This window comes from Thamnophis sirtalis, unplaced genomic scaffold, assembly GCF_051295495.1.
Source record: "Thamnophis sirtalis isolate CommonGarterSnake01/CBP01778 unplaced genomic scaffold, rThaSir2_p1.2 scaffold_5, whole genome shotgun sequence".
NCBI lineage: Eukaryota > Metazoa > Chordata > Lepidosauria > Squamata > Natricidae > Thamnophis > Thamnophis sirtalis.
Window position 1 is genome coordinate 1,447,308 of NW_028261385.1, and position 13,485 is coordinate 1,460,792.

The following is a 13,485-nucleotide window of genomic DNA, read 5'->3' on the forward strand; positions in this document are numbered from 1 at the left end:
ACCGTAAGGGCCCCTCTTCTGCCAAGGCCTCCTCTGCCTGGCCTTCCCCTCCCCACAGCTACCCTCCCTCTCACAGCCAGAAACGCTTCCCTCTAGGCCAGCCTCGGCCCGCTCTCCCTTCCTCGGCCTGAGTTGGGGGACACCCCCTCCAGGGCAGAGCCGGCTCCCCTCCCGGGAGAGTGGGAAGAGCTGGCCAGCCAAGCGAGGCGGTCCTGAACACCCGTCCCGAAGAGAAGCAGCTGCCTGGAGATCAGACTTTTCCCGGCCCAACTGGCAGAGCCACAGCCTGTCCTTCAGGGGTGGGTTTCAGGCGGTTCGTGGAGGTTGCTGCGAACCGGTTGGTCGGCGAACCCAGAAGTAAGTAACTTCCGGGAACGCTGAAGGATCCGCCCGCCCGCCCGCGTTTCTTACCCGGTTTTGACGAGTTCTGCGCTTCCACACATGCGCAGAATGCATACAGCGCCTGCACAATCCTCCAGGAGCAGCTGGAGCATCGCACAGGCGCTAGTACGCATGCGTGCACTGCGTACGTGCATGAGGACGCCGCCCGGCCCCGTTCCAACCGAACCGGTTGGAACGGGGCGAGAAACCCACCCCTGCTGTCCTGGGACTACTGCCCCCCTCCCAGCAGCGGAGTGGGCCCGGACCCCCAGCCTCCCCTTCATTCAGCTCAACCTAATGGAAAGCCCCACCCCCACTCCTCCTGGCAGCACAGACTCTGCCATCTCCATGGCCGTCCTGTGCCTCTCGCAGCTGGAAAGGGTCTGGCCACTGGAGCCAGCTGTGCTACGCAGGGTAACCCTCCAAAACAGGGGCTTCAGCAGACCCCCCCATCCCGGGACACAGCAAGTCCTGTCCAGGGTGCCTGTTTGAAGCCAGGGGCTTTTTGCCACAGGAGGCAGTTTGCCCGCCGCTGGTTGCAAGAGTCTGCCGAGAGGTTTCGGCAGCTGTCCCGAGTGGCAGATCCTCCTGTTAACTCTGCACGTGGACAGAGGACCGGGCAGCTGGCAAAGGGCCGGAGGGGCACAGGGTTACATCAACAGTAAGTGTAAGCTGACACGGAGGAGGCCATCTGTCCCGGCCAGAGCACAAGCAGGAAAACAAGCATGGCAGAATCCAGCCCCCTTCTTGGGGGGGGGAGGGGGGAGGGAAAGCACAGGGGCTCTTTTTAAGGCATGGTGAGGGGGGAGACCCACTTTAGGGCTCCTGGGCTAAAGGGGAGAATGGCTGCTCTTTGTCACTCTTGGTGGCCCCAATCAAGGCCGGGGGAGGCTGAAGGCATCCCCCCCCCCAATACGGGCTGCCCCGGAGGAGCAGGAGAGCAGCCAGGCCTCACAGCCAAGGAGCCTGCCGGGCATCCCAGGGCACCGGGGCTGGCAGAGGCCACAGCTCTGCCCGTTCACCAGCCATAACAAGGGATGCCTCCAGAGCTGAACCAAAGTGGCAAAGCCAGGGGAAGCCCGAGGCTGCCCTGGGCAGGAGCCCTCCAATGCCACCTCCAACCGTGGACGCTGCTCTTGACCCGCAGGGCCAACAGGCGCTGCCGGCCAAGGGATCCTTCCGGGCTCACCAGGGACCCCGCCGCCAGCCCCAGGCAGCCCGCGGGAAGCAGCCGGTGGCCGAGAGCGGACCCGGTGACAGCGGGGGTGGGAGGGGTTCCCCGGGCGAGGAAAGGAAGCCGCAGGACCGCCCCCCTAATGCCACCGCCAACTGTGGCCGCTGCTCCTGACCCGCAGGTGCCCCCGCAGCTCCTTCCAGAGCCCGGCCGCCCCGCAGCCTCCCTCCGGCCCAGGGGGAGCGGGCGGCAGAGCGGCCGCGGGGAGAGGAGCTCCTCCCCTGCCCGTCCCGGCGGCTGCCCCCCTCCGCCCACCCTACCCCGGCCAGAGGGAAGGAGCGAGGGGGCGAGGGCGGGCGGCGGGCGGCGGTCTCACCTTGAAGACCTCGGAGAAGAAGCCGGCGCCTATCTTCTCGCAGTAGAAGTCGTCGAGGCGCGCCAGAGTGGAGACGGCGCTGCGCAGCGCCCGGTAGGAGGAAGGCCGCAGCCGCCCGCCCGCCTGCCAGCCCCCCGGGCCCGCCGCCTCCCCCTCGGCCTCGTCCAGCCGCAGGGAGAGCCCGGGCCGGCGCGGCGGCTTCTCCCGCTCCATGCCCGCAGCGCCCCAAGGCCATGCGCGGGGGGCGGGCGGGGGGCGGCGGGAGGGCTGCGCTGCGCCCCCGGACGCCGCGGGCTTCGGCCTCCGGAGAGCTCGGCTGCTCTACGGCCCGCCAACGGCCGCCCGTCGGAGGCGGAGCCGCGGCGGGCGGAGCGACTCTTAACTCCTCGGCTGCCGCGGCTGGAGCCAAGCGCGGCGGCGTCTGACAGCGCTCGGCGTCCCGGGGGCGGCAGGGAGGCGCGGCTACGGCTCAGCCCGCCCGCGCCCGTCCGGCGGCGCCCCATCCTTTGAGCCGTGGCCGAGCGCCGTCCGAGGCCCAAGGAGGCTGCAGCCGGCGGGGAAGCCGCCCCCGGCCTGTCCGGTCGCTTGGGTGCGGCGCCTCGGAGGGAAATCAGGGAGGTGGAGGAGGACCTCTGGTCGGGCGCCCTCCAGATGTTGGGCCTCGGGACCGGAGGCCGTCGCATCTGGAGAGCCGCCCTGATCCTCGGAGGAGCCGGAAAACGGCTTGCCTGAGTAAGGACCAGGCCCCCTCCGGAAAGTCTCCGCGTTTGCCAGGCCTCCCGTCCGTAAGGACCCCGACATCTGCCCGGCTGCTGCCTCGTTAATGGAGGTGGGCGACCTCCCAGATGTTGGAGGCAGAGCAAAGCTTCCGCACAGCTGCCCCGGCGACCCCAGGAGAGGAGCAGGTGTGTGGGTCACCTGTGGAACTCACCTCTCCAGGTGTGCTGATGGGAAATCGTGGTGCTTCCGCGCCGGAGGGCCAGATGGAAGTGGGGGCAAGGGGGCTCTTGCCCTCATTTATATCTTTTTATTTTGTACTATTTCTTCATTTAACTGCCTGGCTCTGAGGCAGTGAACAACAGTCCAGGCAAAATGAAGATTGCAAAACACCCGGAACAAAGCAGACCAACACACGATCCCCTTGTGGGAACCTCAAAGGCATATAAATGTTATTAAACTTGCAAACTTGTAAACTGGCTCCTCCCTGAACGATTGAACAGAGCTGAGCCACCCTAAATTGGGATTCCCAGGTACCAATCCCTGCAGGTGGCCTCAGAAAACCCCAGAAGAGCTCACCCGCCAGAGGGAGGGGTCATTTTCATTTTCATTTCATTTCCCTTTATTTGTATGCCGCCCTTTTCCCTGGGGGGGACTCAGGGCGGCTCACAGTTCAAAAAGGGGGGGGGGGAAGGACAAACAATTTCCAACATAAAAGCAATACAACATATTAAAAGAAACACAACAGTCACACAATTCGGGTGGGGTTGGAATCTTAACCCCAGGCCAGCCGGGATAGCCAGATCTTTAAAGCAGCGCGGAAGGCCTGGAGGGTGGTGAGGGTCCGAATCTCCACGGGGAGTTCGTTCCAGAGGGTCGGAGCAGCCACCGAGAAGGCTCTTCTCCGAGTCCTGTCCCCCATCCCCTCTCAAATCCAGCCCTGCCCTTGGATCTCAACCCTGGGCAGCCATGTTCACGCCACAGACGGATGTTATCAGCCCCCTTGGTTTCCACAGGCTCAGACAAATCCCAGGGGAGGTTACATGACCTCAGTCAGCACGGAGGATTATGGGCAGGGGGTGCCTTTCTCCAAAGGCCCCCAGGAGACCAAAGGGAGACCCCTTTTTCTGGGGTTTCAGGCAGCAAAGGAGCACCAGAAGCATCCGCCTGTCCGTCTTTACCTGGGAGTAGATGAGGCTGCTGGGACAGATTGCTGGTTCACCACCGGGCAAATTTAAGTGGAGCCACCAGCTCTGCAGGTAGGAGAGTGATTCAGCTGCCAGGCATCCCACGTAGCTGGATGTGCCCAGGTGGTGCCCAGGGAGTTCCCCAGCAACCCAGGAGGACAGCTTTGATGAACACCCTCAACCTCTGGAATACAGAGTTAAGCAGGGCACCAGGCAGGGTTTACCCTGAGTGACCCATCCTCGCTTGCCACTCCCAGGCTGCCCTCTGCTCTTCTGAGCAACTCCAGGACATGAAGTGGGTAATGAAGCCCACTGGCAGAACAGGAATAGCAATAGCAATAGCAGTTAGACTTATATACTGCTTCATGGGGCTTTCAGCCCTCTCTAAGCAGTTTACAGAGTCAGCATATTGCCCCCACAGTCTGGGTCCTCATTTCACCCAGATAGATAGATAGATAGATAGATAGATAGATAGATAGATAGATAGATAGATAGATAGATAGATAGATAGATAGATAGATGATAGATAGATAGATAGATAGATAGATAGATAGATAGATAGATAGATAGAAAGATAGATAGATAGATAGATAGATAGATAGATAGATAGATAGATAGATAGATAGATATAGAGAGAGGGAGAGATAGATATAGATATAGATAGAATAGATAGATAGATAGATAGATAGATAGATAGATAGATAGATAGATAGATAGATAGATAGCAATAGCAGTTAGACTTATATACCGCTTCATAGGCCTTTCAGCCCTCTCTAAGCGGTTTACAGAGAGTCAGCATATTGCCCCCAACAACAATCCGGGTCCTCATTTCACCCACCTCGGAAGGATGGAAGGCTGAGTCAACCTTTGAGCCGGTGAGATTTGAACAGCCGAACTGCAGAACTGCAGTCAGCTGAAGTAGCCTGCAGTGCTGCATTTAAGCACTGCGCCACCTCGGCGTCACCCGCTCAAACCGGCCCAAGAAAGGCTGCACCTCCGCTCTGCCCTGTGGGACCAACCATGGAGAGATGGGTCTATTTGCCCATTGCCACGGCTGAAGGTCAACCAGATGTCCATCCTTGGAAGGGCTGGAGCACAATTACGGCCCTCCGAATGATGAGGTCCCCAAGGAAACAGCTGGAGCCCACCAGGACAGAATCCAGGGACTGGCGGAGGGGTCCCCAGGAGGAGGGACCCCCTTCGGGGCAGGAGAGTTTCAGCCTAGGGACCCTGGAATCCCAACTCCAGTTGCAACGTTACCTGGTCGCTGACCTCCTTGCCATCTCGTTGCTAGATCATTAGGAGCCCCTCTGCAGGGGCTGCCCTTGGAAAGCACCCCCGAAATTTCGGCTGGAGCAAGAAGATGGGGGCCACATGCTTATGAACCCTTCCCAGGCCTGCACTGATCGCCAGTGTCTCCCTCAGCATGATCCAAGGTGCTGGTTGAGGCCCTGGATCGGTGTTTCTCAACCTTGGCAACTTGAAGATGTCTGGACTTCAACTCCCAGAATTCCCCAGCCAGCATTCGCTGGCTGGGGAATTCTGGGACTTGAAGTCTAGACATCTTCAAATTGCCAAGGTTGAGAAACACTGCTATAGTGGATCTCTCCATAACTAGCCTGCAATCGGTGGGTCCCTCCTGCCCTCTTCTTGAACCCTTTCTCCTGTCTCCTCTCCCAGTGCAACCTCCTCGTCCTTCATGTGCCCACCTTCCCAGCTGACCCCGTTTTCACTGTTCAACTTTGCTCACGTTTTCCCTGCCGTCCCCGTTCCCCGCCCCCTTTCAGAGGCCCGCCCTCCTCCCCCTCCTCCCCGTTGTTTCTGATAGTTTAGTATTTTTTAAAAATAATCCATGGTTAAAATATCTGCATATCTTAAGGACCACTCAAACGAGAGATATAAACGAGACTGGGGAAAATGGATCGATTATATACACAATAAATATGGGACTAAGAAATTCAAGATAGCTTATGATTAAGATCAGGAATGATATAAATTGTTTAAAGTTAGCCTAGCAAGGAGGAGCTAAGTTCAATGTAAAGATGTTATCAATTCTCTATTCTTTTTTCCAATATATTTTAGACTGTTTTTGTTAAAGATTTATGCCGTGTATGGGTTCTGGGAAGTCAGGGGAGGGAAGGCTGGGGGGGGGTTGGGGGGAGGGGGGGAGGGAGGGATGTATATTAGGCTTGACGAGGGGTGTTAGATTTTAAAGTAATATGATTGCACATGTATACTGTCTTCTCTTTTTTTTTTTAAACTAAGATATGTTAAGTATATTGATATGGAAGCATAAATACCATCAACATAGAATGGAGTTTGCTCAGAAGCGGAAATACACCAATGAGAGGAAGAGTGGGAAACAGAGGAGAGAAGAAAGATGAGAAGAGAGATAAGAGAGGAAGAGTGGGAAACAGAGGAGAGAAGAAAGATGAGAAGAGAGGGATAGGAGAGAGGAAGAGTGGGAAACAGGAGAGAAGAAAGATGAGAAGAGAGGGATAGGAGAGAGGAAGAGTGGGAAACAGAGGAGAGAAGAAAGATGAGAAGAGAGGGATAGGAGAGGAAGAGTGGGAAACAGAGGAGAGAAGAAAGATGGGAAGAGAGGGATAGGAGAGAGGAAGAGTGGAAAACAGAGGAGAGAAGAAAGATGGGAAGAGAGGGATAAGAGAGAGGAAGAGTGGGAAACAGGAGAGAAGAAAGATGGGAAGGGAGGGATAGGAGAGAGGGTAAGGGGGGAAGATGAGGATAAGGAGGAGTGGAATGAAGAGAGAGGAGAAGGAGAAAGGAAGGGGAAGTAGAGTAGAAAAGAATGATGGAGGGAAGAAAGGAGGTAGGAGAGAGGTAGAAGAAAGAGGTGTATGGAGAGCAGAAGAGCTAATAATGGGTTTTTATCTTTCTGGGCGTTGATGACAAGAGGAACTGATGTAATTATTATTTAATACTATATGATACTGGCTATGTAATAGTATACATGTGATTGTATGGTATGAAAATGGAAAATAAAAAAGTATATTTAAAAAAATAATAATCCAGATTCTCAGCTGTCAAGACAGCATCCTCTGCATGCAGGTTAAATTGCTAAACAAAATAAAACAAAATGCTAAAGGATCCATGAGCCCCCCCCCCCCAAACAATATTCTTTAACGCCAACTCAAGCATTTAGTTTTATTGGTTAATTCACACTTTCCATAGTTTGCCTTCCATGTCTCTGTCACCACCTGATCAATCATAAATATTGACCATGGCTATTGCCAATCAAGGCTCGGTTATTAGTAGTAAGATTACAAAGAGAATAACATTCCAGAGTTGGAAGGGACCTTGGGGGGTCTTCCAGTCAAGCAGGAGACCCTCCGCCACTTCAGACAAATAGCTATCCAGGCTCTTCTTAAAAGCCTCCAGTGATGAAGCACCCAAAATGTTTGAAGGCAACTTCTGTTCCACCGGTTAATTGTCCTCCCTGCCAGGAAATTCCTCCTTAGTTCCAAGTTGCTTCTCTCCTTGATTAGCAGTGGTGGGATTCAGCCGGTTCGCACCTATTCGGGAGAACCAGTTGTTAACTTTCTAAGCAGTTCGGAGAACCGGTTGTTGGAAGAAATCTCATTTTGTTTTTTCCCCACTTTACAGGGCTAATCCTGTAAGGAAGGCAGGAAGGAAACATTCTGGTGTTGTTTCTAGCCTGATCTTTATTGCCCTGATTACAGAAACTGCCTCTCCGGTTAACCCTTATAGCAATAGCAATAGCAGATAGACTTATATACCGCTTCATAGGGCTTTCAGCCCTCTCTAAGCGGTTTACAGAGTCAGCATATCGCCCCCACAGTCTGGGTCCTCATTTCACCCACCTCGGAAGGATTTATTTATTTATTTATTTATTTATTTATTTGGTTTGTATGCCGCCCACTCTCGAGAGCCGGTGAGATTTGAACAGCCGAACTGCAGTCAGCTGCATTTAACCACTGCGCCACCTCGGCTCTATGTAACCCTTATTACATTGTCACAGCTAAGGCGAAGCGCCCATCGGCTTCCCTGTAGTCCTTGCTTATCAGAAGGTCATAAAAGGAGATCACGTAACCCCGAGACACAGCGACCGTCATAAATCCGAGTCATTGGCCAAGCCAAAGAATTTTGATCACGTGACCATGGGGATGCTGCAACGGCCGTAGGTGTGGAAAGCGGTCGGAAGTCACTTCTGTCAATGTGGTTGTAACTCTGGTCACTAAATGGAGAGTTGTAAGACGAGGAAAGGCAGCTGAAACCATGAGGTTGCAATGCAGGTGGGGGAGGTTTGTGGTTAGTAAGGTTGCTGGAATCTGGACACGATAGGGAAACAGAAGCCAACGGCTGGAAGGGATCAAAGAGGGCCCCTCCACCTCCCTCTGGGGGAGCTCCTGAATGGGGGGGGGTAGGAGGGTGACTTTGGGGCCCAAGGAGAAAGAGACCCCCCCCTTCATAGGTATTGTGGGATGTCTATTCTGCGTGGTCCCTTTGCGAACTCCAGGTTGCACACAGTGCTCGAGGCTGTTTCTCTCTGTCTTCCTGGTCTTGCCCCCCCCCCCTCTTGTGGACGGGAGGAGGCCTGTGCCTGCTCCTCTCCACCTTCAGAGGAAATGGGAACATCAGCAACTGATGGATCCTCTTTCTTCCCACTGTCTTAGCTTACCTGAGAGGTATTACCTGCAAGGTCAGCACTGGCTGTTTCCACATGCGCAGCAGCCCCCCCCCCCCGGCCACTACAAGGGATGTGAACTCCTGCAGCTCAACTCAAAGGAAGCACAGCAGAAAGAGGAGCCTCTGGAAACAAGGGGTGTCAAATATCCCCCCATCCCGCTGCCCCCACATCCTGGCTTGGAAGGAGGCCCAGATGTCCGTCTAGGTCAAATTCAGCATCTTGGCTTCAGGTTTCTGGGGTCAGGGGGGTCAAGGAGCAGGGAGACATTTCGGGGGTCCTTGTCTTTTGCACAGTCAATTGAACAACTTTTCCGTGTGGCAATTTTGAACTTCAGGTTTCTTTTTAAAAGAATGAGCCAGATCAAAGCGAGATCAGATGTCCGAATGAAATGAAATTGAGCCGGAGGGAAGCACAGGATGAAAAAGGATGTCCTTCGGCTAATCAATCATTCAGAGGCGGCTCAGTGAACACCTGGGCACCAGGTGCCATGATGGCTGGCTTAGAAAGGCTGCTTTGGTGCCCGTCATCCTCCGGACAGGCGCTGTAAATAAACCCGGGTGCCCTCCTTCACCTGAAGCTGCTCCTCTGGGGCCCAGGGCTGTTGTAATATAACTCCTTGTGTAGGTGTGGGTCCCCCCATGGCCCAGTTCATACTAGGGCTTGCAGAGCCACGCTGAACCACACAGGAGAAAACAAACTCCTAAAACTCCATAACATCCTGATAGTTCATAACATAACATTCTGAGATGTGCCCTACCAATGACGCCCAGGATTTGACCATATATAGACAGAACTTCCCTGAGCAGTAGATTAGAAATTGTACTTTTACAGGCTGTCTTTAACCACATGCTATTGCTCCTCCTGCCTTTGTCCTATCTCAATAAAAGGGGCTCTCAGACCCCCAATCTGGGTCGCTCCATCCCGAGAAAGATCATGTCCTGTCTTTTCTCCACATTGGCCTCATGGACGAACCAAGGGAACGTTACACAGGGCTTCAGTGGAGCAATGAACAACCCGTCCAGTCAGACAACCTCAAGGGAATGATAGGGTTAAATTAGACCTCCACTCAGTCCCTGGGGAGCCCCCCAAAGGTGAGTGGGTGGGCTGCACTTCCGACAGTCCTCCAAGGAAAAGAAGGGAAACAAGGCTCTGGCTACCCAACGCAGCGGCTCAGCCGGACTCTCTTCAGCTGCCCCGGCTGGACACAGCAGCTGCACTCAGGGCAGCCCCAGCCGGCCTTTGTCCAGGGTGGGCATCCATCAGTGGTGCCTCCCTGCCCAAACTTGAGGAGCCGAAGTGGCGCAGTGGTTAGAGTGCAGTATTGCAGCCACTTCAGCTGACTGCAGTTCTGCAGTTCGGCTGTTCAAACCTCACCGGCTCAGGGTTGACTCAGCCTTCCATCCTTCCGAGGTGGGTAAAATGAGGACCCGGATTGTTGTTGGGGGCAATGTGCTGACTCTCTGTAAACCGCTTAGAGAGGGCTGAAAGCCCTATGAAGCGGTATATAAGTCTAACTGCTATTGCTATCTATTGCTACTCCTTGGGGAGCAGAGCCGAGGCCCTTTGGGGATGGGCGAGGGGACACGAGCAGGGCAGACCCCCTTCCCGGCTGCTTTGGCTACACCCAGTCAAGGGCCCCAAGAGGGCCCCCAAGCTAGGAGCTCCAGCTGCCCAAAGAGAGGGGCTGCTGCCCCCTGCTGGGCTCCAGGCGCATAGTACAAAATCAGTCCTGGCTGTGAACCGCAACTCAGGAGGATCCTTTGGGCGTGTCTTTTCCCTGGATCTTCTCCGGCAATGCTTCTGGCAGAAAAGCCCCCACCCCACCCCCTCCACAAAAGCAAGGTTTGAAAGCGGCTGGATTGGAGCTGGGGAGAAGCCTTCATGCCATGTGACGGAGTGGCAGATCGCAAGGCACCTTCTCTGGCATCATTTAGCTTGATGAAGGAATTCCATGCGGTACCTTTGCTTTCCCAAGTCGGTCAGAGACAATGAAGCCCCCCTCCTCTTCAGGGGGTGTGTGTTCCTCTGGCCTCCCACCTGCAGGGAGAGGTCAGTCCTTCAAGGGGGGAAGGGCAGGCCAGGAATCCTGGGCCTCTCTGCCTTTTGAGCTGGGATCCAGAAACAGAATCCAGGAGGCCAGACAGTGTTGTCCTCCCCCCCCGCCCCCCCTTGTTCTAAAGAGAGCCGCTTAGTTCCCTCGGATGCTCCCTCCCTCCTCCAAGCTCATCTCTCTGGTACTCCACCCAATGTGAGCCAACTTGCACCTGGGCACTGGTTGCTGCCTTCCTTATCCCTGGGCAAAGGCGCCCATTTGCCTACTCCGTCTTCAGCCAGGTCATCCTCTGAAGGCCTCCGGGTCAGAAGGCTGATGGGAGCCAAACAGGGACCCCTTACCCAAACAGCTCACAGTGGGAAGATTGGGTCAGACCCTGATCTGTGGCTGAGGCAGGTTGGGGAGCCTCTCCTGTGCCACTTGCTATGTGGCAGAATCCTGGGCTGTGGTCTACACAGAAGACCCCCCCTAACCGACTTGCCTGTGACTGCAGGGGGGGTGGGGAGAAAGCCCCATGGGGCTCCGGGAGGGGCCTGGTCATGGCATAATCTCCTTTGGGGTTCCACCACAAATCCGCGTTCGACTAAACTGCGCTTGACAAAACCGCATAGCTGACGTCATCACAGGGCGACAACACTGCGGAGACAGAAGCACGCTGTAAACGCTAAACCTAAAATTAACCCCTAAACCTAACCCTTAACCTAACCCTAAACCTAACCCTTAACCTAACCCTAAACCTAACCCTTAACCTAACCCTAAACCTAATCCTAACCCTTAACCTAACCCTAAACCTAACTCTTAACCTAACCCTAACCCTTAACCTAACCCTAAACCTAACCCTAACCCTTAACCTAACCCTAACCCTTAACCTAACCCTAACCCTTAACCTAACCCTTAACCTAACCCTAAACCTAACCCTTAACCTAACCCTAACCCTTAACCTAACCCTTAACCTAACCCTAAACCTAACCCTTAACCTAACCCTAAACCTAACGCTAACCCTTAACCTAACCCTAACCCTTACCTTAAGTTGAATCGGCTTGCTTTCAAAGCGCTATTTAAAGCGCCCTTCTTTCTCCGCGCTGGCTGTTGTCGCCCTGTTGATGACATCAGTGACGCGGTTTAATCGGGCGCGCTTTAGTCGAGTGCGGTTTTGTTGTGCCACGCTCCTTTGGGTGGCCGTGGGACAAAATAGGTAGAATGTGTGACCACCTGCGTGGGTCAAGCTGGAACTATCTGGAGAAGCCCCATCTCCACTGGGGCCGAGGACCCCTTGAACCACCACCCCCCCCAGAGCATGGGGAAAGTCCCCAAGTCTGCCCAGGAATCAGGTGGCAGGGGCATGGCAAAGGATTCTGCCAGGGAGTGGATGGCACAGGAGAGAATCCCCCACCCATCTTAGCCACAGACACACCCAGCCTGCCACCCCTCATTGACGGGGCCTCTGGTCACAAATTCCAGGAGGATCTTTACTTGGGGTCAGGGCTAATGTTAAAATGGGGCAGTCCCTCCATCCTTGCCCAGCCAGGATTTCCTAATACATGCCAGCACCGTCCGTCTATCCGCCCATCCATCCATCATTTTTGAACCCAGGGATCAAAGCCAGCCCCCAATTGCTCATCTCCATTCCCCGGCTCCCCTGCCCAGGGCTCCCCCTGCTTGTAACCCCCAAAACGTTTCCCCCTCTAGTTCTTTCTCCTCAGTAGCCCCACAAACATTGCCAAGGGCCCATCGGCTGGGGCTCAGCTCACATGGCTGCTGCTAACACCCCCTGCCCCCATTCTCTCAATCGGCCTCCACACCCTTCCATTCTGGCCTCCCTCTGCAGCCCCTTGTGCCCAGCCCCTCCTCAGCTGTTCTCTGGCTCCCCCCACCAAAGAGACTCTCTCCCCCTCCCCACCTGCCATCACTGCTGCCCCTGTCAGCCAAGAGGCCTTTTCAACCCAGTGCCCCTCCCGCAAGCGCTTTCCAAGGCTTTGGTGCAGTGTTTCTCAACCTTGGCAACTTGAAGATGTCCGGACTTCAACTCCCAGAATTCCCTGCTGGCTGGGGAATTCTGGGAGTTGAAGTCCAGACATCTTCAAGTTGCCAAGGTTGAGAAACATTGCTCTGATGCTTCCTGGCTGGCCATAAGCCCCACCCCCACATCACCAGGACTCACTGGTGGGGCTGCGGAAGTCTCAAGGGCCCCCACACTCAGCCCCACATTCCATCAGCCCCAGGTGCCTCAGCTCGACACAACCTGAACTTTCCCCCAAGCCCCTGGGATGGCAGTGCCCACTCAAATCCATGCCACGGGGGGGGGGGCTGCAAAGGGGCTTCTCTCCCTCCCCTCTTCTTTCCGAGACTCGTTGCAGTCCGTGAGGAAAGACCCCCCCCCCTCCCTGCTTAGCATCTCAGGTGGGATTTGAGCCTTTCCTGCCAGAAGGAAATACAAATCCAGACCCCAAGCCAGCCGGGGGGGGGGGGCATGGCTTGCAACGTTTTTACCCTCCTGAATGGCAAGGCTGCTTTCTTTATCCCTGTTCCTGGGGGGGATGTTGCATCTGTATCTCTGGGCCCCCTGACTTCATGGGGCATCTGTGAGCAGAATTGATGACGTGGCAGGGGAGGGGGCAATAGCAATAGCAATAGCAGTTAGACTTATATACCGCTTCATAGGGCTTTCAGCCCGCTCTAAGCGGTTTACAGAGTCAGCATATATTGCCCCCAACAACAATCCAGGTCCTCATTTCACCCACCTCGGAAGGATGGAAGGCTGAGTCAACCTTTGAGCCGGTGAGATTAGAACCGCCGAACTGCAGATAACAGTCAGCTGAAGTGGCTGCAGTACAGCACTCTAACCACTGCGCCACCTCGGCCTTTGCCCTGAGCTGCGTGCATGGGTGGGGGCCTCTCCACCTGCACAGCAGGCAGAGCAGCAGACCC

The 13,485-nt window shown here is 55.2% G+C and overlaps 1 protein-coding gene across 2 annotated transcripts in view; it reads right to left on the minus strand.

Annotated features, from left to right (window-relative positions):
- The window catches only part of TESK1 (testis associated actin remodelling kinase 1), a 16,285-nt gene extending 14,034 nt beyond the window's left edge, over window positions 1-2,251 (minus strand). For both annotated transcript variants that reach the window (XR_015696623.1, XM_087715188.1), the window contains exon 1: window positions 1,932-2,251. Coding sequence is in view for 1 of the 2 variants with exons in the window: in XM_087715188.1 (XP_087571314.1) it covers window positions 1,932-2,144 (213 nt within the window). In the remaining variant the exon portion in view is untranslated. The remainder of the gene's footprint in view (window positions 1-1,931) is intronic.
- Window positions 2,252-13,485: the final 11,234 nt, after the last annotated feature.